The sequence below is a fragment of the Anopheles funestus genome, chromosome 3RL, assembly GCF_943734845.2.
Source record: "Anopheles funestus chromosome 3RL, idAnoFuneDA-416_04, whole genome shotgun sequence".
Classification (NCBI taxonomy): Eukaryota; Metazoa; Arthropoda; class Insecta; order Diptera; family Culicidae; genus Anopheles; species Anopheles funestus.
Window position 1 is genome coordinate 11,074,106 of NC_064599.1, and position 26,066 is coordinate 11,100,171.

Sequence of the window (26,066 nt, forward strand, 5' to 3'; positions counted from 1 at the left end):
ATCACTCATCGCATAGCATGGATGACAAAGTGATTCAAAAACGCGTTACATTTAAAATCATTGCCCATATTAGAATGCATAAAAATACTCAACCAAATAGATTACCGATATAAATGCGTTGTTTATATAATTTCCATTTCATATGTTTCACATACAATTATAACATGCTTTGTTTCATTTAAGATAATCCTACACCATAGGGCTTAACTACTTTGTTACGTTACTGCTCGCTATTTACTAATTCGAACCACTGCCTCATCGCATCGCTCAATACCATCGGAAGCTGCCCTAAATCCCTTACAATTACGTAGTATGGGAAGGGGAAAACGTCGAGGTATGATTGCATAATTATCTGTGTACTATCCGTCGTGAACAAAGGCACTCGTACATCCATTATTGAATGCTAGTGAATAGGAAATGGAAAGAGAAACGATTGATTAGAATCCGAAATAAAATGTACCTTAAACCAGCCTTACCTTGTTGTCCGGATTATCAATAATAATATACACGATGAAGATCCTTTGCAATCTGGCTAGCTTTACCGCATTTTTCACTTCCTTTTCTCCCTCGCTGTAAATGTTGCGACCATCGCTCAATACCAACAGCAAATGTTCAAATACTCCATTATCCGAGGCTGATGCATCCTCAGTGCTAAACGTTCGCACAAACTTAAGCAGCTCCGCAATGCGACTCTGGTTTTGCTCAAAGTTCAGTGCACTGATCAGCTTCGGACCATCAAACTGATCCGAATGCTTCAACAGTATTCTTGGCTTCTCTCCGAACGACATCACGTTCAAACGTCCGCTCTCCAGCAGCGATAACGCTTGCGATACCAATGATATCGCTTGCAGTGTCAGGTCCTTAGATTGATTATGATCCATCGATTTCGAGTCGTCGATCGCAATCGTGATCTTGTAATCGCGCTGAGCTGGCTTCGTTCTGCGCAACCAAATCTTATCCTTGCGGAACTGCGACGCTATGTAGGGGATGATTTTCTTCATATTTATGCGGCGACCCGTGCGATAGTCGCCTTTAAGCCGGGTGCATTTAGTCGGCTCCAGGATCAATCGAAGTTGTTCGCAAAGATCGCGTGCACTGGGCAGCATTTTGTGTGATATTTGCTGCCACCGCTCGAACGCTTCATGATCGCCCGAACCATCCTGCAGAATAGACGTTTGCATTTCCGATTCCACCATCTTGCGCATATCGAGCTGCTCGGACGTCGTTGGTTCATCTGGGAGACTGATATCGTGCAGAATTTCGAATCTGTAAAGGAAGCAATCTGTATAGTACTCCTGTTACATTTAAATTTTGATATAGAGATGCTTATACTTACATCGTGTGGGCAACTGTGTCGTCACCTCGAGCTACCGTTGCCGTGGGAACTATTTCACCTTCCACTTCCGCCTTTGCTTCAATTTCCATCTTATCTTTAATCGCATTTTGATCCTTTTTGGCCGGTTTGTCTTTCTTGTTCTCATTTTTCTCACTCTCTAGTAATTCCGTTTCTTCCAGGTCCTCTTGCAGTGGTTCATCCTCTTCCATCAGCTGGTCGGCAGATTCCTCTTCCTGCTCTTTTCCTTCCTTGTCCTCTTCCGGTTGCTTTTCCTGGTGCTGAATCTGCTTCGACTGCTCTTCCGTCGCGTTATCCATCGTCGTTTTATCACTATTTTTAGCATCCTTAACGTGTTGGAACTCATCATCTTTAAGTTCCTCCTCGTTTACATCCTCCGTCTTCTCCGTGTCCTCTTCCTTTTCCGGGCGCTCCTCTCGATTTAATTTATCGACCGTCTTCAGTCGCTTCTTTTCCGCTTGGTCAGGATCACCCAGGGAACGATCATCATCCGTGTGACCCTGTTTGCGCCGTTGTTCCTTTAGCTGTTGCTGCTCTTTTTGCTCATCCTTGCGGGTGCGCGTTTCTTTTGATTCCGCAATACCTCGATGACCCTTATCGGATTGCTCATTTTCAGCCTGGCCGATACCTTCCTTATCTTCCCCTGTATCCTGCTCGTCTAGCTCGTGCTCCTGTTTCGCTTCCGGCTTATCGTTGGCCACCTGATCGCTCGAACCCTTGTTCTCGGCATCTGGCATCGCCTCCACACGATCCTCTTCAGTACGCTTGTCACGCGACTCATGATGCTTCTCGTCATCGGGACGCTTCTTCTGTTGCTCATCTTTCTGCTCTTCCTCTTCAGTGGCGGATTGTTCGTCCTTCTTTTGTTCTTCGCCCGGCACTTGTTGATCGCTGTTTTCCTTGTTCGGATCTTCCTCTGGCACAGGAGGTTCATCGGCAAGCTTGTCTGCGGAATCCGGATCGGTTGGCTCTTCTTCCTCGTCAGAAGAATCAACTCCATTTTCGTTAGCAGGATTACCCGTTTGATCTTCACCATCCTTGTCCTCCTCTTCCTCATCGTCTTTCTGCTCACCATCAGCTTTCTCTTTCATTTCATCGATATCGAACGGATTCTCCTGTTCTTGGTTGTCACCATCTTGCTGCCTTTCATGTTCATCCAAATGGAAATCATCATCCAAATTAAGCTCTTCCGCCTCTGGAGGTTCTTCCAACTCGTTATGATAAGGATTTTCGTGCTCCTCCTCATCTTGCCCTTCCTGATCGTCCATATCATTGATGTCCTTCGGTTTCTGCTTTTTCTTATCATCCGTGATCGTAGACTGATCAATCGCATCCATTCCATCCTCCTGCTGGTTGTCATCACCGGACTGCTGTTTATCTTTCTCCGATCCTAGATCATTATGCCGTTCGTCCTTCTCGTTTGTACCACCTCCGTCTTCTTCCTCCATGCTGTTATCATTTTCCTCCTCTTCTGGCTTTTCCTCATCATCTCCCCAGATCTGATCGTCCAGCTTCTCTGCTCCTTCTTCAGTTTCTCCCATCTGTTTGTCAATTTCTTCATCTTCATCTTGCTCCTCTTCCGAATCCGAACCCTCTGGTCGCTCCATATCTTGCAATTTCGATTCGAAATCTTCACTCATATCGATTCCTTTCTCTTCCTTGTTGTCTTTCTCTTCATCCTGTTTCTCTTTCTCCGTTCCCGGTTTTCGTGCATCATCGAGCTGATCTTCCGATTCGATCTTGTGTGACGCATCCTTTTCACCTTCTCCATCTTCAAAGCCAAACTTTTCACCCGTATCACCATCGTTATCCTGCTCGCCGTTTTGCTCTTTTTCCTCTTCTCCTAGTAAATCCTTCGGCACGCAGAAACCCTTCGTTGCAAGCTCGATGAAGACGGTTAACATAACCGAGAGCATTTTTGTGCATATCTTGTGAGCGCCTAGCTGCTGTATAAGATAATATTCAACAAGCAAATTGTACTGCTCAAGAATTGGCACCAAACGTGTAAGCTTTAGGATCAGCGTACGCAATCGCATGTTATCGTTGGATACACTTCCTTCCCTGCTTTGATCAAGCTGCGCCAACAAACTCCTTAATTTCTCTATAACTCTTGATATATTTAACGTCTTCAAATCACACAGTAGATCTGCATTGATCTTTTGCTTCAAGTGTTGTTCCTGGAGGTTATAGTCGGATTCATCATCATTTTCATCTTCGTTGCCATCGGTCCTAGTTTCATTGTCGGCTGCCTGTTCATTCTCTTCTTCATCTTTACGATCCGGTTCGGGTATTATTTCAGAATATTTCTTGTAGATCTTTTGCATCGCCATTAGTAGCGAATGGATTATGTTCTCGATTTCATTATTCACACTATCATCATCGAATGAGCAATCCACAGTGGTGTCACTTTCATTAGAAGACGCTTTCGAACCATCCTTCTTGTATTGCTCAAACCGCTGTAGCAACTGCACTATAGATTGTCCATAAACAGAATAACTATGCGGTATTTCATCATTGCTGGAGAATTGGAATGCATCCGTCAGCGATAACAGCTTCTCCGTTAAACTCGTTAGTTTTTTCTCCAGATTCACAATACGATCGCGCGTGCAGTAAGCGTCATTGTAAGTCTTTCCAAGCTCTTCATTCAGGTCTATTGTCTGTTTGAGTGCATCTTTGGCCAACTTTGCTATCGTTGCAAATTCTACCGATTCTCGATAGAAACACCCTTCTGGTGAGCTAATCGGACTCGTCTCAAACAACTGCAACTCTTCGTCTGTTTGATTTGGAGCAGAAGCAAGCAGCATTTGGAATTGTTCCAGCACTAAACGTGCATCAATGACACATTGTCCCACGACATCCATCCGCTGGCGATATTCACGGAAACGTAATCCATCATCATCATCCGATTGTTCTGCTTCAAGACATGTATTTAGCTGGTAAAGGTTTGCTATTAGCTCTCGCAACTGGAACACATCGTTAACTAGCTCCGATAATGCTTTTCGTTGGTTCTGTACCACCAGGAACATATCGATCGAGAAACCCTTGATGCGATCCACATTGATTGGACCAGCAATATCGGAATCCGGTTGCAGCATCACCTTCGCTAACAGCTTGATCTTGAACACACACTTGGCGTAGTGCAGATTAAGCTTATCATTCAGGAACACAATGTGTTGATCGACCTTGCGATACCTCGACGCATGTGTCAACAACTCCAAACTAAATGGTTTAATCGTTGGATCCACAGGATCAGTTCCTCCAATCGCCGATTCAACCAATCCTGTCCGATAACTCAGTCCAAGAACGGTAAGGGTTTTGTAAAAGTCCGCCAGTGCCTTTCGCTTTTGGTTCAGTATTTGCTTTGCTTGAGACTTTTGCTTCGGGCGTGGCTGTGTGCGATCTACCTCCAAGCCACGCAAGTACTCAATTGTTTCAATCTGCTCATGCATAAACGTGTCCAAACTGTACACCAGCCCCGGGAAAGGTGCGTGAAGGATCGCTTCTCGGCAGACATTACGAGCAGTCGAGAAAAATCGATCAATCTTCTGGAAAAGCTGTGCTGCTCCTTGCTGACTGCTACCGCTAGTGTTCATTGCGCCTTCCGCGTCTTTAGCAGGCACTACCTTATTAACCGAAAACCGCTCCATAAGCTTTCGCGAGGCCATGAAACTCTTCACATCAACCATGTAGTATGTAACCTTCGCCTCGGATCGCAACACCTTCACCTTTTGTTCATCGGCGTCGTTGATTTCCCGTGCCGGATCTTTGGGACAAAACACGGAGGACACTCGTGTTGAAATTTCTGTCTCGAACTCCTTCAGGAATTTGTGCAGTTGCCGGTGCACACGGGCTATATTGTTGCGCATGCTGAAGTACGACAAATCCTTGTTGAATGATTCTATTTTTACAAAATCTTTCAGTTTCTTCTCGATCGGAACACGTTTCGTGCGTACATGATCTTCAATTTCTTCTGAAAATTGATCAAAGTACATGTGGATGTTGTACAGTGCAGCTATCAGTGTATCACGCTTCGATTTATCGCCACCAAATTGCTCTACGTCAAGGTAATGCAGGTACTGCTCGAAGGACTTCATCACACGTAGACGCAATCCATATTCTGCGTAGTTTGATGACTCCATGAACTGCTTCAGTACATTTATGACATCCTGAATCGTTACACCGGATGCATCCACATCTTCCATTTCTTCCTCCTCCTCGTCCAGCAGTTCCTGTTCGCCGTAACATTTTTCTACTTTGTTGTAGTCGAGCAGATGACTAAGTTTTCCCTTTCGCGTTACTCCTACTTGCAAGTACTCGTGCAACAGATTGTACATGAAGAACCAATATCGATAAGCCTTCGAACGAACGCGTTCCAACGTGCGAGACAAACATTCGCGCCAGTACTGCAACTCCATTCGCATCCAGCGATGAATGTATTCTACCACTTCTCTCTCCAACTCACGCATATTATTTCCTCGATGAGCGACTGCATTCCATTCGTCCAGCTTCTGCCGTAGCAATTGCAATCCCGTACTGAAACGTACAATCGGTGCGGTGGAGGGTAGAGCAAGAATACGCTGCATGATCAAAAGGATATCGCCGAGCACGGCATGATCAGGCCACTCCACTAGCAGCTCCTGGACACGTTTCTCGACGATTTTCAACACTTTCACGCATTGCAGCACCTCCGGGATGTTGGAATCGATGTAGAAATTGTAGTTCGTCGACAAATAGCTGCCACCCTTAGTCTTTCGTTCGATTTGACCTACTTCTACCAGCTGATCATCGTATCTTTCCTGCAGCAATCCGACTGCCAAACTCAATGCCCCGTAAGCGATTTCATCAAACTCGCTACCGATGGTGGGTTCATACTTTTGCACAATTTGATTGAAAATTTCCAATTTCGTTTCGAAAGGTTTAATAAAGTCTAAAGACAAATTTTCACCACCTTTGGGTGCGGTCACTTCCGGATGGTAGTAATGTGATCGCGTATACTTTGCCATTAGCATGATGAAACTTTCACAAATCAGTGCATAATCTTCGTCTCCTATCGTATCGGCCGGTTTCTCCTTCCGGGGTGGTGCTTTAATGATCTGTTCCAACGTATCGTTTTGTATGAACTCGGCAAAGTCATCATCGACGTAATTGGGAAACATTTCACTGATCTCACGTTGTGCAATGATGTCTTCGCTTTCTTCTTCACAGTGCGATTTCGTCAAATATAGACTATCCTCTTCAGCCTGGCGTTTTCGTCGAAGGTGTTCCTGCTTCTGCCACACCTGATTACAGACATTCACGATACGATCGAGCTCCGTAAACGATCGGCTTCCAAGCATCCGTTCTACCACTATTCTGTTCGATACCTCCTGCAAACGTGCTTTTAACAGTCGGAAATAAGACTGCTCTGGTTGGGTCAGTTTTTCCATCACCGAGTAAATGTTCACCTTGTGACGATCGTCGAAAAGTTCCAGTGGCTTTGCGCAGGGGAACTGTACGAACTTTACTAACATTTTCTTCAGAGAGAGGTCTTCATTTAGATCATAAAAAGCTCCATTAGGTTTCTGTTCTATTGTCACACGCTTGGCGCATAGACTGTGTCGCAGACCGTTCAAGCCGTACCTAAGGGTAGCAATTGAGTTACACAACGGAGCCATGAAGTCTCGGTAATAAGGATTGTAACGCTTCAGGGTGTGATGTTCGAACTGTAGCGCGATATCATTCCACACATCGATCTGCGTGATCAGCTCCGACACCTTCAGCAGGAAGGCTTGCGTATGGTTACGATTCTTGGCCAAATTTTGCATATCCACCACATAGTTCAGGCACTGAACGATTGATTTCACCAGCATTCCCATCGTTGCAGGATGGCAGCAGGAGAGAAGAAAATTGTTGACATCTCGTACCAGTTCCGCATACAAAACGGCACTGTCTGGGCGAAGTGCTACCTTGCGCTGCAAGTGTTGCTCTTTGCTCTTCAGCCGTTCAATAGCACTAAGGAATAGACGACGATTGTGTTCGCCGAGCTGGCGATAGTTCATCGTTACTGCCATGCAGTCGTACGTGCGTAACAGCATTTCTAACAGCTCAATGTCTTCCTGTAGATAGCGTTTTTTGAGACGATTCTTTTCAACAGGATCAAGCAGTGGCAGAAAAACGTACAAATTCATTTCCAGTACTCCGGTAAGTGTACGCATCAAAGATGCCATTCGCCAATCACGATCACGATCTTCCTCCTCGTTGTTCTGTTCCTTTGTTTGCTCTCGATACTGGCGTAGCAGTTTCACGGCATCGAGGAAATCGTTCACAAACGGATGCATTTCACTGCTTTCTAAGTTACTGTCCTGTACTATGTAATCGAGCTCCTGCAACAGTTTTCCGGCCGCAGTGCTAGCAAGCTGCAGATGACTGCTTTCTGCACGATATTCGCTCGAAAGCATGCGTGTGTTACCCCACAGTATCGTAGCTATTGTGCCTAATGTGTGCCGCCAGTCTGGGAGATCACCTAACCCAGTTACTCTGAATCCACCTGAACCCTTTCCAAGAATTATTGACAGGCAGCTCACCGTTAGCAAGGCACCGCGGTAACTGCTAGTGACCTTATCGGCCGCATCCGGCTCGTGGTTGTTGTGATACGTCTCGTAAACTTCCGCACTTTCAACATTGTGACAGACATGTCGCTGAACCGCCAGTGAACTAAGCTCGAGACGTTCCAACATACTACCAAATTCGTGCCAGTAGGAACTCAAACTGCGATAAAGTTGCGTTGGTACACTTGAAAGCAGCTGCGCAAACGGTACTTCATCAATTAATGCTAGCAACGAATTGTATGCACCAACTGCTACACGATGATCTGCTCCGGTTTGTGACTTGATTGCACATAGTGCATCGATTCCAAGAGACCGTATATTTAACACATAGTCCATTCTAATTGCATGCCTCTGATTTCGACCACGTGAAGCTAACAGCACCTTGTACAAATAGTACTCTAACAGTGGTAAACGTTCCAGTTCGTACTGACTTGCAGTGGAGAGGCATTCCTGCTGTGGCAGAGATTTCATATCGTTCTCGAAAGATGAAATCATATCGATAACTTTTTTCATATTTTCTTCCTTCATGCCTTCCCCTTGTGAGCTATGATGAGACATGATCAATTTGTAATAGTTCTTGATGGGTTCCTTTCGTGACGGTTCAATCGTTGTAAACGTATCGTTGTTCGAATCGGGTTCTTCGATTTCATTGATCAAAGCATGATCACAACCTTCAAACATCAGCGCCAGTAGCGATCGTTTTAAATCGATGGTTTTCACGTGATTCACTAGTGTCACGCACCGCTGGAACTCCTCGTTCGTATGTCGTTTACTCAGCTTAGGAATCAAGCTCATCCTATCTGCTAGCTGTGTAAGCTTAACTGCTTTTTCAACCTGTTCGACTGTGTATAGTGGTAGGTACTCGAGAAAGCGCTTTCCGTAAGCTTTCCTAATTGCAAGCAAAGGATGTGTTAGCTCTGTAATAGAGTGGCGAAGAACTTCTCGCACATCGTTGCCATTCTTTGCTGTTCCGTTCTCCAATAGATTCAAGCAGTGCTTCTCAATCCATTGGAAATGTAACGTAAGATTATCCATCAATCCAACCTTCAGCTCTTTGTTCTCGTACAGCTTCCGATGCGAGAGTTCGATTAATCGATTAACCCATTGGTTTGAAAGGATCAATCGCACGTACAGCTCGTCACTCATTGGTAGCTCCGGCAATGTTTGCACGATCATTGTACGATAGTTGGTAAGAAAGTCATACAACATCAGAAGCAGCCCATTATTAATTCCATCGTTGATCAGCTTATCGTGTACCGCTTTCGAGTAGGATAATAGATCGATCTGGCTCAGCTTTGTTACCATGTCTACCTTCACTGGGGAAAGGATTGTGTTAAGCAAAAGCTCGCTGCTCACCTTCCGATGATCTACGTTGCTGCTAATTGTAAAATAGTCACGTATCCTTGGAAAAAGGTGACGATTCCAGGGCAGATCATCTGTTGTTGCGGTTTGTGGTATATGTTGCGCTGTTGCACACAGCGTCTCATTTTGTTCGATAATTAATTCCAGAAGCTTGCTCATATTCACTTCATCTTCTAGATTTGATACTTCTTCAGGCGACTCTGCTTTATACTTTCGTTGGCCTACCGGACTTGACGCTTGCATCATGAACTTGAAACTGGACGGGGCTGCATCCCAATCGCGTTGTAGTTTACCTTCCTTCATCTTCTCATCCATACCACGTACATCTACTTGAATATCGTTTCCATTAGCCTTCGAACGTCCTTCTACGTTCTGGTGATTTGCCGCCTTCTTTAACACGTTACCTGCTTCTTTGATTGTTCTGCGTAGATAAGCGGTTCGCATGTCAATATCACCTTGCGTACTGATTTCATACAAAAAGTAAAGCAGATATTTCAAAGAACGCTTGTCCACCTTGCCACTGATCAGTTCAAAGCCACTTGATATGTCCGACAACACTGTGGCACCGTCTAAACCTTCAATGAAACCACGTAACAGTGCCAGGAACGGTTCAGCTTGCAGTTTAATGCGAGCCAATTTTGTAAGACCATTTGCATGAAGTGTAACATTTTCAAACTGTACCGTACTTCGTCGCACTGCGACCGTTTGAATCACTTGCTCGATCGACTCTTTTAGTGTGTTGCGATAGAAATCCAACCCATAGCCCAACAGATCAGCGTTAGACGTCCGAACGTAAACATCCATCGCACTCAACTTAAGACAGTCGATGCTCCGATGCATTCCTTGCTTTTGTAGATTCTGTGCCATGAGCTGAGCAAATCGCACTAAATGAGCTACTCCGAATGGGCTAAACTGTTCGGCTTGTCCAGAGCAATTGCGCAACTCCTTATGAATGGAAAGACAAGCCTCGATGAGATACGGCTCACGAATTCCATTTGCAAACACAAGCCGCCGGAGATCGTCTGCCTTGTACACATCTCGACTTGCGAACGCCAGTTCAATGCAACGATTCCTCATGGCACGAGAGATTTCTCCATTCTTCGGGTCCAAGGTAAGAAACGCTTGGAAATTACGATGTCTTTTAACCACTTCCGTCGATGTTTCGCCATCACTAGTATCGTCCGTCCTGACGGTACCTTTCTCCGAAATCATCAGCGCACCGTTCGGTTCAAACACAGGATTTAATCGGTCAAGAACGGCGGACGAACACAGATTCACATGCTCAAGGCATATATGTTGACCGGTACGGAGACACTTCACCACCTTCGAATCGACCCACTCGAAATGACCACCGGTATTCAGTGTCTGAACTTGTCTGGAGAGACAGTCCAACTTTTCTAACACTTTGGACATCCCGTTCAGTCTGTTGAATGCGATGCCCGATTCACCGTATTGCACAAGGACAGTGAGAACCTTTTGTAGGGCACTGAGACGCTTTCGGAACAGTACCATCTCACCGCTCTGTAGCGAGCTTGTTATATTTGAAGTGAAAGCTAAAATGATATAAAAAAAATTAATACATTGGGTTTTGCAATAAAGAACCTCGCTCGTTACTCACCAGCAGCACCTTCGCTCAGATTCTCGTACTTCTCCCAACAATCCAACAAAGCCAAAACATTTCCCCCTTTGGAAAGTACTGCTCTTCCATCGCGTAATAACGATTGTCTCACGTTCTTCCGCAACGTGGCTTCTACCAGTGCAGCCATCTCTTCCAGATGACGATTGAAATCAAACTGCTGGAAACTTCCCGTCACGGTATCGTCTATTGTGTCCACCTGATAGAATGCATCGGCCAGCGCAGAGTGTAGAGCGATTATTTTCGTTTTACCACAATCACTTGGACCACACAAGATGATCGGTTTTTCCAGGTGCACACACTCCGTTACACTTTTGAGCAAATCCAGCTGACTAGCAAGAATCAAAGTCGATGTACCTCCAGCAGCAGATATCGATTGTTGTTTTACTGCAACTAGCGGCAGTTCTGCAGCATTTTCCATCGTAGCTCCTTTCTGGAGGACAATATCTCCAAGGTACAGCTTATCATCCGTCCAGTACAAACCAATGTCTTGCGAAATACGTTCCAGCTCATCACCGTCACAGTGGAAAACGTCCGAAAAAGCAGCCACTATATAACGTTTATCCAAATCCGCACGCATCCTTTGGTAGTAGACTAGTTTCATCTTTTCAAAAAGCACCACCAAAAGCTGATGTTTGAGGTTCTTTGTTCCAACACCATCTGGTGGCACTACAAACCCACAGCTTTCGCTGAAGAACAGTTCGCACCAGCGTAGAATGTCTCGAAGATTAGCCTCGAATGGTCCCCCTTTGTAACCGAATTCTAAATTTGCCAATCCGGTTTCTAAGCGCTCCGAAAACACAACCATCCTTTCAGCCAGGTCGAACTTCAATTGCTCGTCGTGTTGCGCTGTATTCCGTTGTTCAAAATAACTTACTACAGAGGTTTGTGACATTTTCAATCCTTCGGCATTTATCAGACACTCGCCAAGGGTATTGAATTTTTCTGCATATTTGCTATTGACAACGTGTAGCAAATCGCGCCGCTCAAGTTTTCTCAGATACACTTTTGTGAAACGATTCAAGAATGACTGAGGCAAACCCTTACGGCCTCCTCCCTGTCGAAGCGGATTCTGTGCTGCAAAGATGCGTGTTCTCTTGCCCAAATGGAAGGTTTTGTTTAGCTCTGCAATGTACACCTCGCCACGATGGTCGAGGATTGCGTTTAAACCCTCCAGGACACTTTGCGGGGCCAAATTTAACTCGTCCAGAAGAATCCAGGTGTTCCGACGGGCCTTCAGTGCGGCTAGCAATGGTCCGTCGCGCCATACAAAAGATCCCAGCGCTGGACGAGAAGCGGCTGATGCATTCTTTTCAACATGATCACTGCTGTTTACCTCAAGCGATCGATCATCTGCTGGTAGATCCGTACCGAAAAGATCAGCGAGATCAGTATGTTCGCAGAGATTAATACGCACAACATCGTATCCAATTTCTCGGGCAAGATTATCAACCAGCGAAGTTTTGCCCACACCTGGAGGACCTTCCAATAAGATGGCTTTGTCGAGGCTCAATGCAGATAGCAGCCGGAAAAGGTTACGCTGCGTGGTAGGTGCAGTGAACATGAAGTCTGTCGCTTGCCGTTTAGCTTGTTGGACATTTGCGTCCAGTTCAATGTAGAAAGGATGAATGCCGAAACGACTCTCCGTTGAGGTGATTACAGAAAGTCCACCAGATCCTGCCGCCTGCTGATCATAATCAATCATATTGATTTGTCCATTCCACTGCAGCAATTGTTTCATCAGCATCATCAGCGATCGACGCATTTGACGGCGAATTGATACAATTTCTTCGTATGTTTCATACGGCAACATTTCTAGCGAATCAAGAAATACAGTCTCCAGACCATAAATCAGTGCTTCTGGAAGTCCCACTCGCGACGCGTTCTTCGCAACGAATCCAACCCATGCCAATACGTCGCGTATACTAAAGTTGAGCTTTTCGATCGATCGCTTCAATATTTGCACCTCTTTCACGATCACTCGGGCTATCGTACCCATGGCTTCGTTTTCTACTGGAAAGGAATCGCCACCTTCCAACAACAGCTGCCGACGCAACGTATTTTCCGCAATGTGGGTCAAATCATCTTCCGAATCCGTGGCTCTGCACCATATCTCTGTTAAGCGATTCCGCAGAGCGGGTGACAATTCCTTCTTTCCAAAATCACCACCCGGATTCATGGTGGCCAGAAACTGGAATCCGTCGCGAGCTGTTATTAGAAAACCATCGTTGTTATGTTCACCCTCACGGGATATTCCATCGACGATAGCTCCCGATGATACACCACCTTTCTCTGCCAGGAGAAGGGTGCGCTCCGGTTCCAGGACACAATTCAATCGTTCCAGAACGGAGTCTTCCGCGAGCGAAATTTCATCAGCTAGGAAAAAACCTCCTTCTTGCATCGACAGAACAAGCGGACCGTCGGACCATTCGAATAGTTGATGTTTCTGTGAACCGACCAGCTCGCCCTCCGTTACATCCTTTTGATCAGAGCGGTAAGGACGAAGCCCTCCGAGGAAATCAGCACCTTCAGTGTGCATGTGGCAGTTCAGGATTCTTAGCGTTTTCTGTTCCAGCGTTGCCAACAGTTGACAGACAGTTGTTTTTCCACAACCTGTTGGTCCGACCAGCAGTACCGGTTCGTTAAACTGCAATGCTTTCGCCACTAGTACAGCCATTCGCCGCATATCAAATGTCCATACGATGCCTTCTCCACCGCGACGCTTTTCTTCAAATGCTGCTTCGTCAACATCGGGCCGACATACCATCACACGTTCCAAAATCGAACGGGTCACTTTCGAAGTGTGCTCAGACAAGCTAAACAAACAGCTCTCTTCTACACGCTTCCGAAAGTGTGCAAATAATGCTTCACGAATGATTTCCGTTTCGTAAGAGCTGCGTACTTTGGACGATAACACTAAATAGCCTTCGTCGATCAGATGTTGATTCCAATCGTAGCTACGATCTTCAAGTAACGTCGGATCGGCGTACGTGTAACGGTTGCCCCATCGAAAGAGATCGCGGAGCGTAAAGTTCTGCTTGGCCGTTGTGCTACGCCGGTTCAGCTGCAGATCCGACATCACTTTCACCATCTTCACAGCGTACGAAGGTGGTATATGGCAGCGCCGTTCTAAAATTACCTCCAGTTCCCGCTTGGGAATGTCCGAAAAGTGTAGTTCTATGAAGCGATTTTTAAACGCACGTGAAAGCATCTTGCGACCACCGTAAAGACCAGGAGGATTTTGTGTAGCAAACAGCATGAAGTTGGGATGCGCTTTCACCACGACCTGTGTCTCCGGTATGAACAATTCGCGATTATCGTCGAGTACACGATTTAACGCCTCCAGAATGTCGCTTGGAGCCAAATTTAACTCATCCAGTATAATCCAATATCCGTTGCGCATTGCTTCCACCAGCACTCCTTCCTTGAACGTGAGCTTACCCGTCACATCGGCCACGTATGTACCGATGTATTCTTGCAAATCCGTATGCTCGTGGTTGTTGATTCTAAGACACACATTTCCGCTCCGTTTCGCTATATACTCGATCAGACTAGTTTTACCAGCAGACGTTGGTCCTTGCAACAGCACCGGCAATCTTCCGATCGATATAATTCGTGCCAAATCTCGCAGATTGTTACGCACACTGTCCGTGAGGATGTAACTCTTGCAGTCCTGGACCTCGCGAGGACCTTGCTCAATCCAATAACCTTCAAAATCCAGCTGTTTCTCTGCATTCACCTTGGGGCGCGGTATGGGGGCAAGCTTTTTCACCACAATGCCACTGCTATCCTTCGGCAGGAGAGTTTGCTGAATATACGACAGCACCGTGCCGTGTGATTTAAGATCCAACTGTGTGAGAAAGCTTATACAGAACGCTTCGTACAGATTGCGATCGACGGTGCCGCATAAATTCTTCCCACTGATCGACAACGCCCGGCACAGCGTACGCAACGAAAAGACGGGTCGATTGCCGAGACCGTCGTTTAACTCCAGCTGTGCCATAGCACGCAATCGACGGTAAAGCTTAACCGTGTTCATGATCCGTCCTTTTTGAATGCCCGTCGAAGAAAGGTAGTCATTTACCAGAATGAGCAAATCATTCTCGGCCAACAGTTCGTCCACAAAGTACTCGGTGAAGCGGTTTCGAATACCCACTGGTAGATCCTTCTTGCCGACATCCGTACTGGGGTTCATGCACGCAAAAATGCGGAAATTGGGGTGACGTTTCACCGGTGTATAATCTCCACGCTCGAGCAATACAATGGATCCATCCGGTTCGAGAATTGTTGATAGACATTCGAGCGTTTCCGTTGAAGCAAGATTAATCTCATCAAGCAATACCCAGTCGCCGTTCCGAATACAGTTTACCAGCGAACCAGGGATAAATGCGAACGATACGTTGATCTGCAAATGCGTACAATCTATTATAGCTTATATTCAACATACTTATTGTGATAATACATACCGAGTTTTTCAGTTGAGCGTCCAATTTTCGCAGCTTCACCTGCAATGTATTCCATTTCTCACGCACATTTTCGCCATTCTTATCAACACCATTGCTCTTGATCTTAGTGCTATCTTGCACAACCGTCTTGAACGATGCTTTTTCTGCTATTTTCAACATCAGCTTCACCAACACGTCGTATTCACCGCTCCCATAACACTGTGCAACATTGGCAAGAAATTTTTCATTCTTCTGAGCGTTGAACGACCGCCGGAACAAACTTTCAAACTCATAGCGCAACGGTGTAATCACGAAACCCAAATCAACCGGTTTGTATCCTCCTACCAGATCCGACACATCCGACTGATTGTTCATGTTCACCACCACTAGCCTGTGATGGGTTTGATAGGCAAGGTACTGTATCGAGCTTGTCTTTCCTACACCCGTTTCGCCCACCAGCAATATTGGTTCGTTCTGCGAGACGGCGACGGCGATCCGTTCCAACAGACAGGCCGCCGGACGCGTAAAGGAAAATGTTGGTGATGGCTCGTTATATCCTGCCCGGTGTTGCATCGTTTTGACCCGAGAAGATGCATTACGATCAAGCTTCTGACGCTTGTTTGAGAATTCTTGATCCGTTCGCTGGGTAGTATTTTCATCGTTAGACTCTGATTCTAGCGAGCGCTTCAGTACAACTCTTCCTACCCGAATTTCACTAGTTACACCGACCTCAACTGCTGGTTTATATTCTAAACAAAGATGCTCACATCGACTAGGAAGGATTCCGATTTTTCCTCCTATTCCCGTTACAAGCTGCGTTCGAAAGGAACCATGTGGTATGTGTGAGCAAAACAAATCGACTGCGTTTTGAAACACAAAGTACGCACACTCGGTACTAGTGGCAGAGAACGATGGGTCCGACCGACGGCACAGCTTAATAAGATCCCTGGTCGATACCAGGCGCCTGTTCGATCCGGAGGAAAACGGCATTGCAGCTAGCCTTTCGCCGTTTTCCGAGTGAAAACGTGGCAGTGTATCATCCACACTAATTGACAATCCTTCCTCATCGGCATCTTGCAGGTGTGGCTGTTCTAAGAGGGCCAGCTGTTCGGTAGTGAAATTTTGGCCATCCATATCCGAATGACATCCGCTCGAGAATGTCAAATAAATGTCCACAATTCTGGTTGCCACGACGCGAAGCTTCGGGTAACGAATACATATAATGTCGCACAGTTCCTTCCTCGACAACGGCACTATAGTGACAGTGTGCAGATATTTCTCCAGCAAACTGTACGTGCTGCACTGTGGCTGCGATGCACTTGATTTCGCTCCGGAACGTAGTGTTACAAACAGTTGAAATCCAGGCATCACACGAAGACAATCGCGAAACCCTGGAACGCTTAGGTATCCATTTTCCAGCAAATTGGTCAGCACGGTACAAACGTCCTGGGTGGCTGAATCCAAATCTTCCAGCAGTAGCCAATATCCGAACATAACGGCCTGTGTAAGTACGCCCGGCTGCCACACAAATTCTCCCGGAGTGTCCGTGCAACGGTACTGACCAAGAAGGGTCTTACTGTCAGTTTGATCACCTAGCTGCACTCGCAAGAACCCACTCTTCGGAGCGACCTTCTTTAGTGATTCAACGTCCATCTCGAATTCATTTTCTTCGACGTCAGCAACGTTAGAGCCATTGTTAAGCTTACGTTTCTTGGACACGTCTTCCTTTAGCACCTGTTGCTTCCCACGTTCTGCTCCTTTCGGGGGAATTCTGCCGGTAGCTTTGGCCAGATATTCTACCAACGATGTTTTCCCACTTCCTACCGGGCCCGACAAACAGATTGCTTTGCCAGATGACACACCAAGGGCAAGGTTGCGTAAATTCAGCTTTGTGGAGTCCACACTCACCACTAGTTCACATTCAGACGACTGTAGAGCTTCTGTCTGTTGTGCGCCCTGCTTCTGTATCATACGTTGATAGGAGTTAACGTTTTCCTTGTCGAAAATGGGCAGAAGAACGTCACCAATGTTCGTGACAACATTGCTTTTATACTGCCAAACAATTTTGCCCACACTGGGCATAACGATCGATTCATCTTCTTCCACTTGGCAAAGGTGATGAACATTTATGCGATTATCTTCCTCCAATATAACCTCCACGGGTATACCTTCGTCCAGCGTGTTCAGGTCGGTTTGTGACATTCCCGCAACAATCGCCAATATTCGGTTCAGATAGTAACGCTTCCGTGGACAATCAATGCTATCGAACTGTTCGAAAAACTCCGACCAATTCCAAGCTGAACGGTAATATACCGGATCGGCAACTAAATATCGGTAGCATGCTTGTACCATCTCCAAATTCGAACCGTCTGATGGCTGTGGCTTGTGTTGTTGTTTACGATGCTTTTCCTTCGGTTTGTAATCATCATCTTTTATCTCGCGAGCGAACGGGGAAGGATTTTTGCGGAAGAAAACCATTGAATACCTTGGGGAGTAACGAAAGAATGAAATTTGACGATCGAACAGCAATTTGCGATCATATTTACCTCAATACATCTGGACAAATTAGAATCAGCTTCGAAAGGGCAATGCATTTCCTTCGATATGGTTCCAAATCGGCAACCGTTAATCCTTCCTTTTCCACTCCATTTGTGACTTCTTCCTTCTCAAACACATTCGTCACAATCAGCAGTAGCATACTCTGGAACTGGTGACCTATTTCCTCTGTGTAACGTTGATTTTCAAGCAACGTACCCAACACATGACAAATTTCGTCCATTTGTACTGAATTTAACTTCTAAATAAATAAGAAACACGCCAAGGCAAACAATATTTTAATAAAAATGTAAAACATAAAACCAATATCACTCCATACCGCATGTGGATACACTTACCCTTAACCTAGAAAATGGGCTCAACTCTTTGCACTCCATTTTCTCCTGTAAATGCCGCACACTGCGTAAAACTTTATCACAATCGACGTCCATCGTGCCCAAAGAGTACAATTGAAATGAAATAAACCCTCGAAAATACTGTGAAAATGGAAAATACGGCCAATTCTAGCACGATTCACACGTTCCGCACTTGAGCCAACCGGAGTGGAAGAAACATGTGCTAGTTGTCAAACCGTTCGCGTGCACGTGTTTGTAAATAATGGGTGAAACGTCAAATCGGATACGTTTGTTTTGATAATTAGCTTGCATATGTGTGCGTGAAAGGGCTGTTTTCAGGGCTGCATCAAAGGGTAGGTATTAGGGACAAAATTCATAATTCGTTTTTTCAGTTTATTTTCAGGGAGATTGAGTTATGGCTCTCCAAAAGTTTCTCAAACCATCTATGAAGTCAGATACAGGTCAGAGATAAGGACATTGAAAGGTCTGAGGTAAACGATTGGTATTTGAAAGCACTCAAACTGGAAAGGTCGCTACAGGCTAAACCAGCAAAACGGGATAGATTCTAGCCTTAAATAAAATACTTTGCTTCTTAAATACAGTGCCAGCTGTTGAACAGTTTATTTCTGCAAAAAAATCAAACCGAAAATAAAAATAAAATAATCGAAGGGATATCAAAATGCTGACATTAGGCACGGATAATCGAACGGTGAATTTTGGCATATTTGTGTTTGGTGACGTTTATAGTAATGCGTATCGTGCTCTGCAAAACATAAATCTCTGCAAGCTTTTTCCTGGCCTTGCAGTTTTATCGCATCGTCGATTGTACGTAAAATCGTTTAATAGTTAAGAGTTTTCAACAAATATATCCCCCCTTGTGGACGCATCACTTTAAAGCAAGTTAGCTTCCTTAAACATCTAATTGATTCCATCGATGATGTCCAACTTTCGTGAAGAGCATCAACTTCGCGTAGCGCAGTAGTAGTACATCCACAGCATCCAGTAAAAACATCCATCCAAAAACTACTCCAGGAAAGTTTGTGCTCATTGGATGTGAAATCGTGCATGTTGTCCGTATGCTGGGAACGATGAGGAAGACCATACATGTAATGTTATTGCACTAGAACGCCATAGTCATTGTGCAACGCGGAAGGTGGCCCTGCCCCCGGAAGGAACGCCACACGAAATCGTACGAGGTAAGCAGTGGCAAAGGAAAATGTCTTTCTGGAAACATTTCGGAAAACAAACACAAAATAACATAGGCCGATCCATACGGTACAGAATAGACACAACCAGTAAATGAGCAATGTTTGTCTCCGCTGGTCGGTTCCTATGCAAATGCTGTAAACACGGGACCGTGTTTGTGTGCGTGTGTGTACGGAGTAGTGCGAAATAAGGGTAATCTTCAGTAGGTTGTGCCAGGATGAGCCGAACTCAAACCCCCCAATATACGGTAGTTCTCCGCTGGATATCTGGAATCGCTCCAGAAAGAAAACTCTTTCATCGGCGCAGAACTGGTGGACAGATGAGATGGGAAGCAAAAGGAGCGGAATGGATTGGGGAGAGCACCGGGGTGTAGTAAATGGTTATGGTTATTGATACTGCCTTTTTGCGCGCCTCAGATTTGACGGTGTGTGCGTGTACCGTATTCGAAGGGCTCTGGTCCCCCCCCAAAAGGCAATAATAATAATAGTAAATTTTAATGCCTTTTCATATTCACTTTTATGCGCGTTCACGGTGAAATTGCGAATAAAAAGAGAATTATGTGCAGAAGAGGCTCGAATGCCTCCGCTAGGTGTAAGTGAGAAGGAGCCAGGTTTTGGCAAAGTGTAACAATTGTACCCTCGTGACGGTGCGAAGAGCCTCAAATTGGATCGAATGGCTAGAAGTAGAACCGCCGCATGTAATGATATCGCACCGTTTTCACTCCGGTACAATCTTCATCTCGCGGTTCGGCTCTAGATGTAGCGTACGAATTAACGTATCTCTTCCATTCCTCCCTTCCCGTGATTGTGACCAATGATCCGATGTTAATTTTCGTTCCCCCCCCTTTCACAGCGATCTCCCCCCCCAGATGCTCGGCAAGTATGGCGAGGCGAGTTCCGGCTCGATGAAAAACCTGGATAATGGTCTGAGAGACCGGGTGCTGTACCATCAGAATATGCTGAGCATGAACCTGACGGCCGAATTTTACCACAATCCATTCCTAACGGCCGGTTCTGGTGGTGGTGGTGGTAGTAACGTCGGAGCAACGTCTGCAACCGGTACGCCCACGATGGCACAGTCGCAAAAGATGCTCAACAGTCTGGCATCCGCTAACCACCCGCAGCAACACGCCAGTAATGGATCGGCTACGGCAGCAGGTGTACCATCACCGACAGTCCCAAGCAGTGCGTCCGCACAGCAATCGCTGTCGCAGTACCAGTGTCAACTCTGTCAGAAGTGTTTCATTTCACCGGCTCTACTAACGCAACACATGAAAACACATGATAATAATGGATTCGTCGGTCGTGAAGCAACCAATTACGTCCAGCAGCAACAATCGGTAACATCGGCACCCTCACCCGTAACAGCCGTCGCATCAAGCAGTAAAACTAGTCCGCCACTGCTAACGCAGCACAACATTAAGAGCGAATATGTGGGTGGAACAGTATCGCACACGATGGGCCAGTTTGTGTACGGCATGGCGAAACAGTTCGAATGTCAAATTTGTCACAAATCCTTCATGACGATGGTGAACTTGAATCTGCACATGAAGATACACGAAGCGACCATAAAGCCGATTGCAGCGGCTCACATGTACTCGCAAGCGAGTGGCGGGAATTTGCTTGTCGGATCGACGGCTTCCGCAAGCTATCATAGCGGACAACATCACAATCAGCAGCACCATACAATAGGCCCTGCGGTGCCAAGCTCCAGTACCACCGCCGATGGAGTGTGTCAAATATGCCACAAAACTTTTAGCACGGCGGATCAGTTTGCGGCACATATGAAAATTCATGAAAACGAATTTAAAAACCGTGCCCTGTACCATTCAAGCAACGCGAATGCTAACGGAGATGCCGGTGGACCAGTATCGACCAGCAATGGTGGCGGTGTGGGGGATCATTTTTATGCTTCAGCGCCACCCACACACCAGCTGGTGCACGCCCCGCCACACCTCGACGCCAGCAAGGGCCACCGGTGTCCAATTTGTCACAAAATGTCCAACAACATCATTGAACATATTAAGCAACACGAAGGACAGCTTACGATGGGTGGTGGCACTGGTGCGACAGGTGTCGTAGGATCGCCGTCTGGACCTGGTGGCTTTCAACAAACGAACGAAGATTCACAATCCTCGCTGGAAGACGATAGTGATGGTGGTGAGAACGTCCGAAAGCACGAGTGCTTGATCTGCCATAAGAAATTTTCCAGCTCGGGCAATCTGGCCATTCACATACGGGTACACTCGGGTGAGAAACCGTTCAAGTGCAGCGTGTGCGGCAAGGGCTTCATCCAGTCGAACAATCTGGCGACGCACATGAAGACACACACGGGCGAAAAACCGTACGCGTGTACCATCTGCGGGAAAAACTTTAGTCAGTCAAACAACCTGAAAACACACATCCGGACGCACACCGGTGAAAAACCGTACGCGTGCACCATCTGCGGCAAGCGGTTTAATCAGAAAAACAATCTGACCACGCACATGCGCACGCATCAGCTGGTGTGCATGGTGTGCGGCGTGCAGTTCATGCATCCGTCCGATCTGGCGAACCACATGAAGTTCCACAACGATGAAAAGCCGTTCATTTGCTCGGTGTGCAACAAGGTTTACCTGAACTTGGACGAGCTGACCGAGCACATGAAGAAGACGCACAACCAAGTGAAACCGTACCGGTGCCACATCTGCGACAAGACGTTCACGCAGTCGAACAATCTGAAAACCCACATCAAGACGCACATCTTTCAGGATCCGTACAAGTGTCAGATGTGTTCCCGTTCGTTCCAGAAGGAGGACGACTATTCGCAGCACATGCTGGTGCATACGGCAGACAAGCCGTACGAGTGCACGTACTGCGGCAAGCGGTTCATACAATCGAACAATTTGAAAACCCACGTCCGAACGCACACGGGCGAAAAGCCTTACCGGTGTACGATCTGTGCGAAAAACTTCAACCAGAAGAACAATCTCAATACGCACATGCGCATCCACACGGGCGAGAAACCGTTTGAATGTACGATCTGTGACAAGCGGTTCAATCAGTCGAACAACCTGAACAAGCACATCAAAACGCACGGACAGGAAAAGGACCAGCAGCAGCAGCAGCAGCAGCAAGCGAGTTGACGAGAAACGATGGCAGAAGGTTGCACCGGGTTGCACGAGGAACAGTTACACATAGTTGCCAGCAACACGTAAGGAAGTCATCCAGCACCATCATCATCATCATCATCCCGTCCGATACAAGGGCATTCCCGTATGATGCACACTGTGTGCCAATAGTGCCATAAGATACGGACAGGAACTAATCTACTGTTAATACTGTTTTGTGGGCCGCTTACCCTCTGTTATGGGCCTTCATTCAGTGAACAAACAATATAGCTTTCATTTTTTTTATCGATGTTGATCATCTGTCTATTCTTGTGTTCGTACTGACCGTTCCGTTGTCGCTGTTTGTCTTTGTGCATTATTTTTCCTACGTTTTCTGTTTTTTGAAAGGTTTTATTTTGAATTAGTTTTAGTCAAGGTATAACGTGTTATATTTTACAATGTTTAAACAAAACGTACGCGTTTCCGTGCGGCAAAAGACAGACTTGTGCTTTGTTAAGATATTATTTCACCTCCGTTAGAGCCAGGGAAACAGTGACTGTGCGAAAAGGTAGCAAAATGTACTGAACTAAACACCGTTGCGGAGGAACTGTAAATAAACGAAAGACTTTCTTTCCTTTCGCCGTACACACACACGTGAACAGAACATGGAAAGGGGGGTTCCATATCATTGATGAAGTAAAGTGTTTGAGTAAATTCTTTTATTACTGCGTCGAAGAGTGAACGCCAAACGGGCGGCGTTCGTGTATAAGGTGAGACTAGTTGAACCGATCGTGGAAAAAGGGGATTCACGATGCGTACGTAGGTGCATTTTATCACACTAAATTCTAAAAATCTGTATATTGCATTCGATACGTCATACTTCTAAAGTCAGCGTGCCTATTTTGCTAGTTTCTTCTTAGCAGGTGGCAGAAAATGGTAAGGGTAACGCTCCTACATTAAAACGATGTTCATCTCGAACGGATACTCATCGCTAGCCGACTTAGATTGTCGAAACAGTTGCGCATGCTGCCACGATTTGCCCCCGGAAAGGCGTGCCTGCAGGGTGAACTTACCGCATTCACAGAGAGAAGAGAGAGCCTGCGATTGGGTGCCTGTGTAAAGGGCGGGATAGTTGATTAGTGTATCGAGAACCGCTATCAAACCGATTTCTCTTACCATCGCTCTTGATGTAGTAGAGCTCTACCTTTGCTCCGTCGTATGTTTCTTGACCGAACCGCAGCTCGATTTGTTTCACACGCAATCCTTGTATGGAAAAGTCAAAATTCCACTCGATCGTTGCTTCGTCAGTTCCCTCTGAAACCAAAAATAAGTTGATTATTAAACTATGCCATTCAACAACAATAAATCTATTAAGATACCTACCAGTTCTAGCCAGATAAACCATTTTCCAATCATGTTCCTCTTTCCGGAATATGTTACGACTAACGTACTGCCGACTTTCCCAGCCGTTTGATTTCTCCGTAATCTTTTCATTTACCCGATTGCTAGCACCTAAAAAAATATTCCAAGTAGGTAAACGTTAAACGTACATTACGACTTTCATGCATGCAAAATTACCCTTTAAAAATCGCTCATAGCAATCCGTTGCACAGCAATAACGAATGTTGAACTGTTTCGCTTGGACCTCCTCTTCCGTTGGAATGAACATGTACCGTGTATTGATTTGCTGTTCGCCCCGCTGTAACCGCCACTCGAGACTTCCGGAGCTACGACCCTCACGCTCTGCAGCCGTTGGTACTCTACCACCATTCCCTAGCAGCTCGAGACATTCATCAACTGTGCGTTGCCGCAAAAATGTCACCCTTTCCGGTGTACAGTTCATTCCGGTTCGTCGTTTTGTTCTCAGTTTGCCGATCGCGTCCAAAAGAGCCTGCTCACTACACACACCTATTTCCCTTCTTCGTTGCAACAGTTGCTTGTGATTGTTCGAATAACGCCAGCTAACATCCTGCACATCATCGCGAGCGAATCCGAACACGTACGTAATTTCCTTCCTCCAACCATGCTCGTACATAAGCGGTGCATCGAGCACATTCTCACACGGATCCACGTGGATCCACCGCTGTCTCCGTTCGGACCAAACCTCCGTCCAAACGTGGTCACCGGTGGAAAACACGTATCTTGCATCGTATCCAAGACAGCGACACAGGAATGTAAAGCAGTTGGCCCACTCGCCACATCGGCCACGACGGGTTTGAAGCAACTTTTCTACATCGTTGTAGCGATAAAAGTGACGTAACTGTCCACAGGAGCATTGATAAACTTCTACACGCACTTCGTCCTCGACGGTGCTGCGGACTAGTTGTGTCTTCTCGTTGCCACACACCGTACACGGCAACGCATTTACCCAGGTGAAAAAGTCCGACCGAAACCAAGCAGTTAGCTCCTCGAGAAGTAGATCTTCTTCACTCGGTTCCTTCTGGTCTGGACTAGCAGCGCTAGATCCTAGTAATCGTTTCCATTGGGACAGTTTACTCTTCGCCTTGGTCGTAAGCGTATCGATTGGAATGAGGTTCTTCCCGCTAGCTAAAAGCAGCTCGTCCTCGTACTGCATTACCTGGTCGGAAAGAAGCTCAAGTTGGCGTAGCAACGTATTAGTACCTTGAACGACCCTCGGGAATTCAATTCGTGCCAGAAACGGTCGACTAGACTTAATCACGCAAGGTGCTTCTGTTTGTCGTTGCTGCTGCTGGCCGGTCGCATTACTTCCGGATGGTTGTAAAACCATTTCAGGTTTACTTTTCGGCGCCGTCTGTTCCAGTGGAATGTTCGTTGCTGTAGTAGTAGTGCTGCGGCTACACGTAATGCTGGGTGCGATGTTGATGTTCTTCTCCTTAGCAGGATTTTTAACCAGCTCTTTGCGTTCGTGTATAAATTCGCGGTACCTTCGTAGATTTGCCAGCAGCACGTTCGACGGTACGGTGAGCGTTCCGTCCGCTTCGATGAATCCGATGGCTAACATCAACTGCTTCATACCATTGACCGACAGCAGCTTCTCTCTAATCGATTGATTGTCTATTCGCACTGTACGGTACTTGGCGTTTTGCGGCTCGCGTATAATGTTGTCCAGCAGACGCAAAAGTGTTTCCGCTGCCACCACGTATGACTCCTTTGGATTGCTTTCGAGGGCCAACACGAGCGCTTGATTAAGTGCTGCCATTATTACCTCAGTTTCGTTTGTTTTACGGTTTGCAATCTTTGGTTTCCTCGGTGCTGCAATTGATACGCCGCAATTGATAACGAAGTCTTGCACAGCCACCGCAGCCAGACGGACGAGATCTTATCGTAGAGGAAAAGAAAGGTTGATTGTGATCGAACAACGGACGCAATCTTGGGACACACGGGACATACACACCTAACGCGAGGCCAGCGACGATTGTAAGTGCTATTTTCAGTTCCACCTTTACCGGGAAACACTTTTCTCACTAGATAATTTAATTCTGCCGATGATTAGGCGTTTCGACTCCTATCAACTT

At 46.2% G+C, this 26,066-nt stretch overlaps 3 protein-coding genes across 3 annotated transcripts; 1 reads left to right on the plus strand and 2 right to left on the minus strand.

The window, feature by feature from the left end:
• Window positions 1–97: 97 nt before the first annotated feature.
• LOC125771264 (midasin) lies at window positions 98–18,524 on the minus strand. Its single transcript, XM_049441689.1, has 7 exons — window positions 18,279–18,524; window positions 17,931–18,181; window positions 15,406–17,869; window positions 10,922–15,344; window positions 1,337–10,856; window positions 477–1,266; window positions 98–403 (listed from the first exon to the last, which is right to left on the minus strand). The coding sequence occupies exons 1-7, from the start codon at window positions 18,369–18,371 to the stop codon at window positions 221–223; spliced, it is 17,724 nt and encodes a 5,907-aa protein (XP_049297646.1). The 5' UTR covers window positions 18,372–18,524; the 3' UTR covers window positions 98–220.
• A 464-nt stretch (window positions 18,525–18,988) lies between these two features.
• On the plus strand, window positions 18,989–22,894 carry LOC125768122 (zinc finger protein 271-like). The gene is made up of 2 exons (XM_049435369.1): window positions 18,989–19,471; window positions 20,334–22,894. Exon 2 carries the CDS (start codon window positions 20,350–20,352, stop codon window positions 22,603–22,605), a length of 2,256 nt encoding a protein of 751 aa, XP_049291326.1. The 5' UTR covers window positions 18,989–19,471; window positions 20,334–20,349; the 3' UTR covers window positions 22,606–22,894.
• A 353-nt stretch (window positions 22,895–23,247) lies between these two features.
• On the minus strand, window positions 23,248–25,750 carry LOC125768123 (peptide-N(4)-(N-acetyl-beta-glucosaminyl)asparagine amidase). Its single transcript, XM_049435370.1, has 4 exons — window positions 24,148–25,750; window positions 23,953–24,081; window positions 23,746–23,883; window positions 23,248–23,681 (listed from the first exon to the last, which is right to left on the minus strand). The coding sequence occupies exons 1-4, from the start codon at window positions 25,748–25,750 to the stop codon at window positions 23,521–23,523; spliced, it is 2,031 nt and encodes a 676-aa protein (XP_049291327.1). The 3' UTR covers window positions 23,248–23,520.
• Between the last annotated feature and the right edge of the window lie 316 nt (window positions 25,751–26,066).

Excerpts from the sequence above, each read along its gene's own strand:
- LOC125771264 (XM_049441689.1), bottom strand. The coding sequence starts at position 18,371 with ATGGACGTCGATTGTGATAAAGTTTTACGCAGTGTGCGGCATTTACAG. Across the intron at positions 18,182-18,278 it reads GCCCATTTTCTAGGTTAAGG|AAGTTAAATTCAGTACAAAT; the intron begins GTAAGTGTATCC and ends TTATTTATTTAG. Across the intron at positions 404-476 it reads TTGATAATCCGGACAACAAG|CATTCAATAATGGATGTACG; the intron begins GTAAGGCTGGTT and ends CCTATTCACTAG.
- LOC125768123 (XM_049435370.1), bottom strand. The coding sequence starts at position 25,750 with ATGGCAGCACTTAATCAAGCGCTCGTGTTGGCCCTCGAAAGCAATCCA. Across the intron at positions 24,082-24,147 it reads CTATGAGCGATTTTTAAAGG|GTGCTAGCAATCGGGTAAAT; the intron begins GTAATTTTGCAT and ends ATATTTTTTTAG. Across the intron at positions 23,682-23,745 it reads CTACTACATCAAGAGCGATG|GCACCCAATCGCAGGCTCTC; the intron begins GTAAGAGAAATC and ends CCCTTTACACAG.
- LOC125768122 (XM_049435369.1), top strand. The coding sequence starts at position 20,350 with ATGCTCGGCAAGTATGGCGAGGCGAGTTCCGGCTCGATGAAAAACCTG.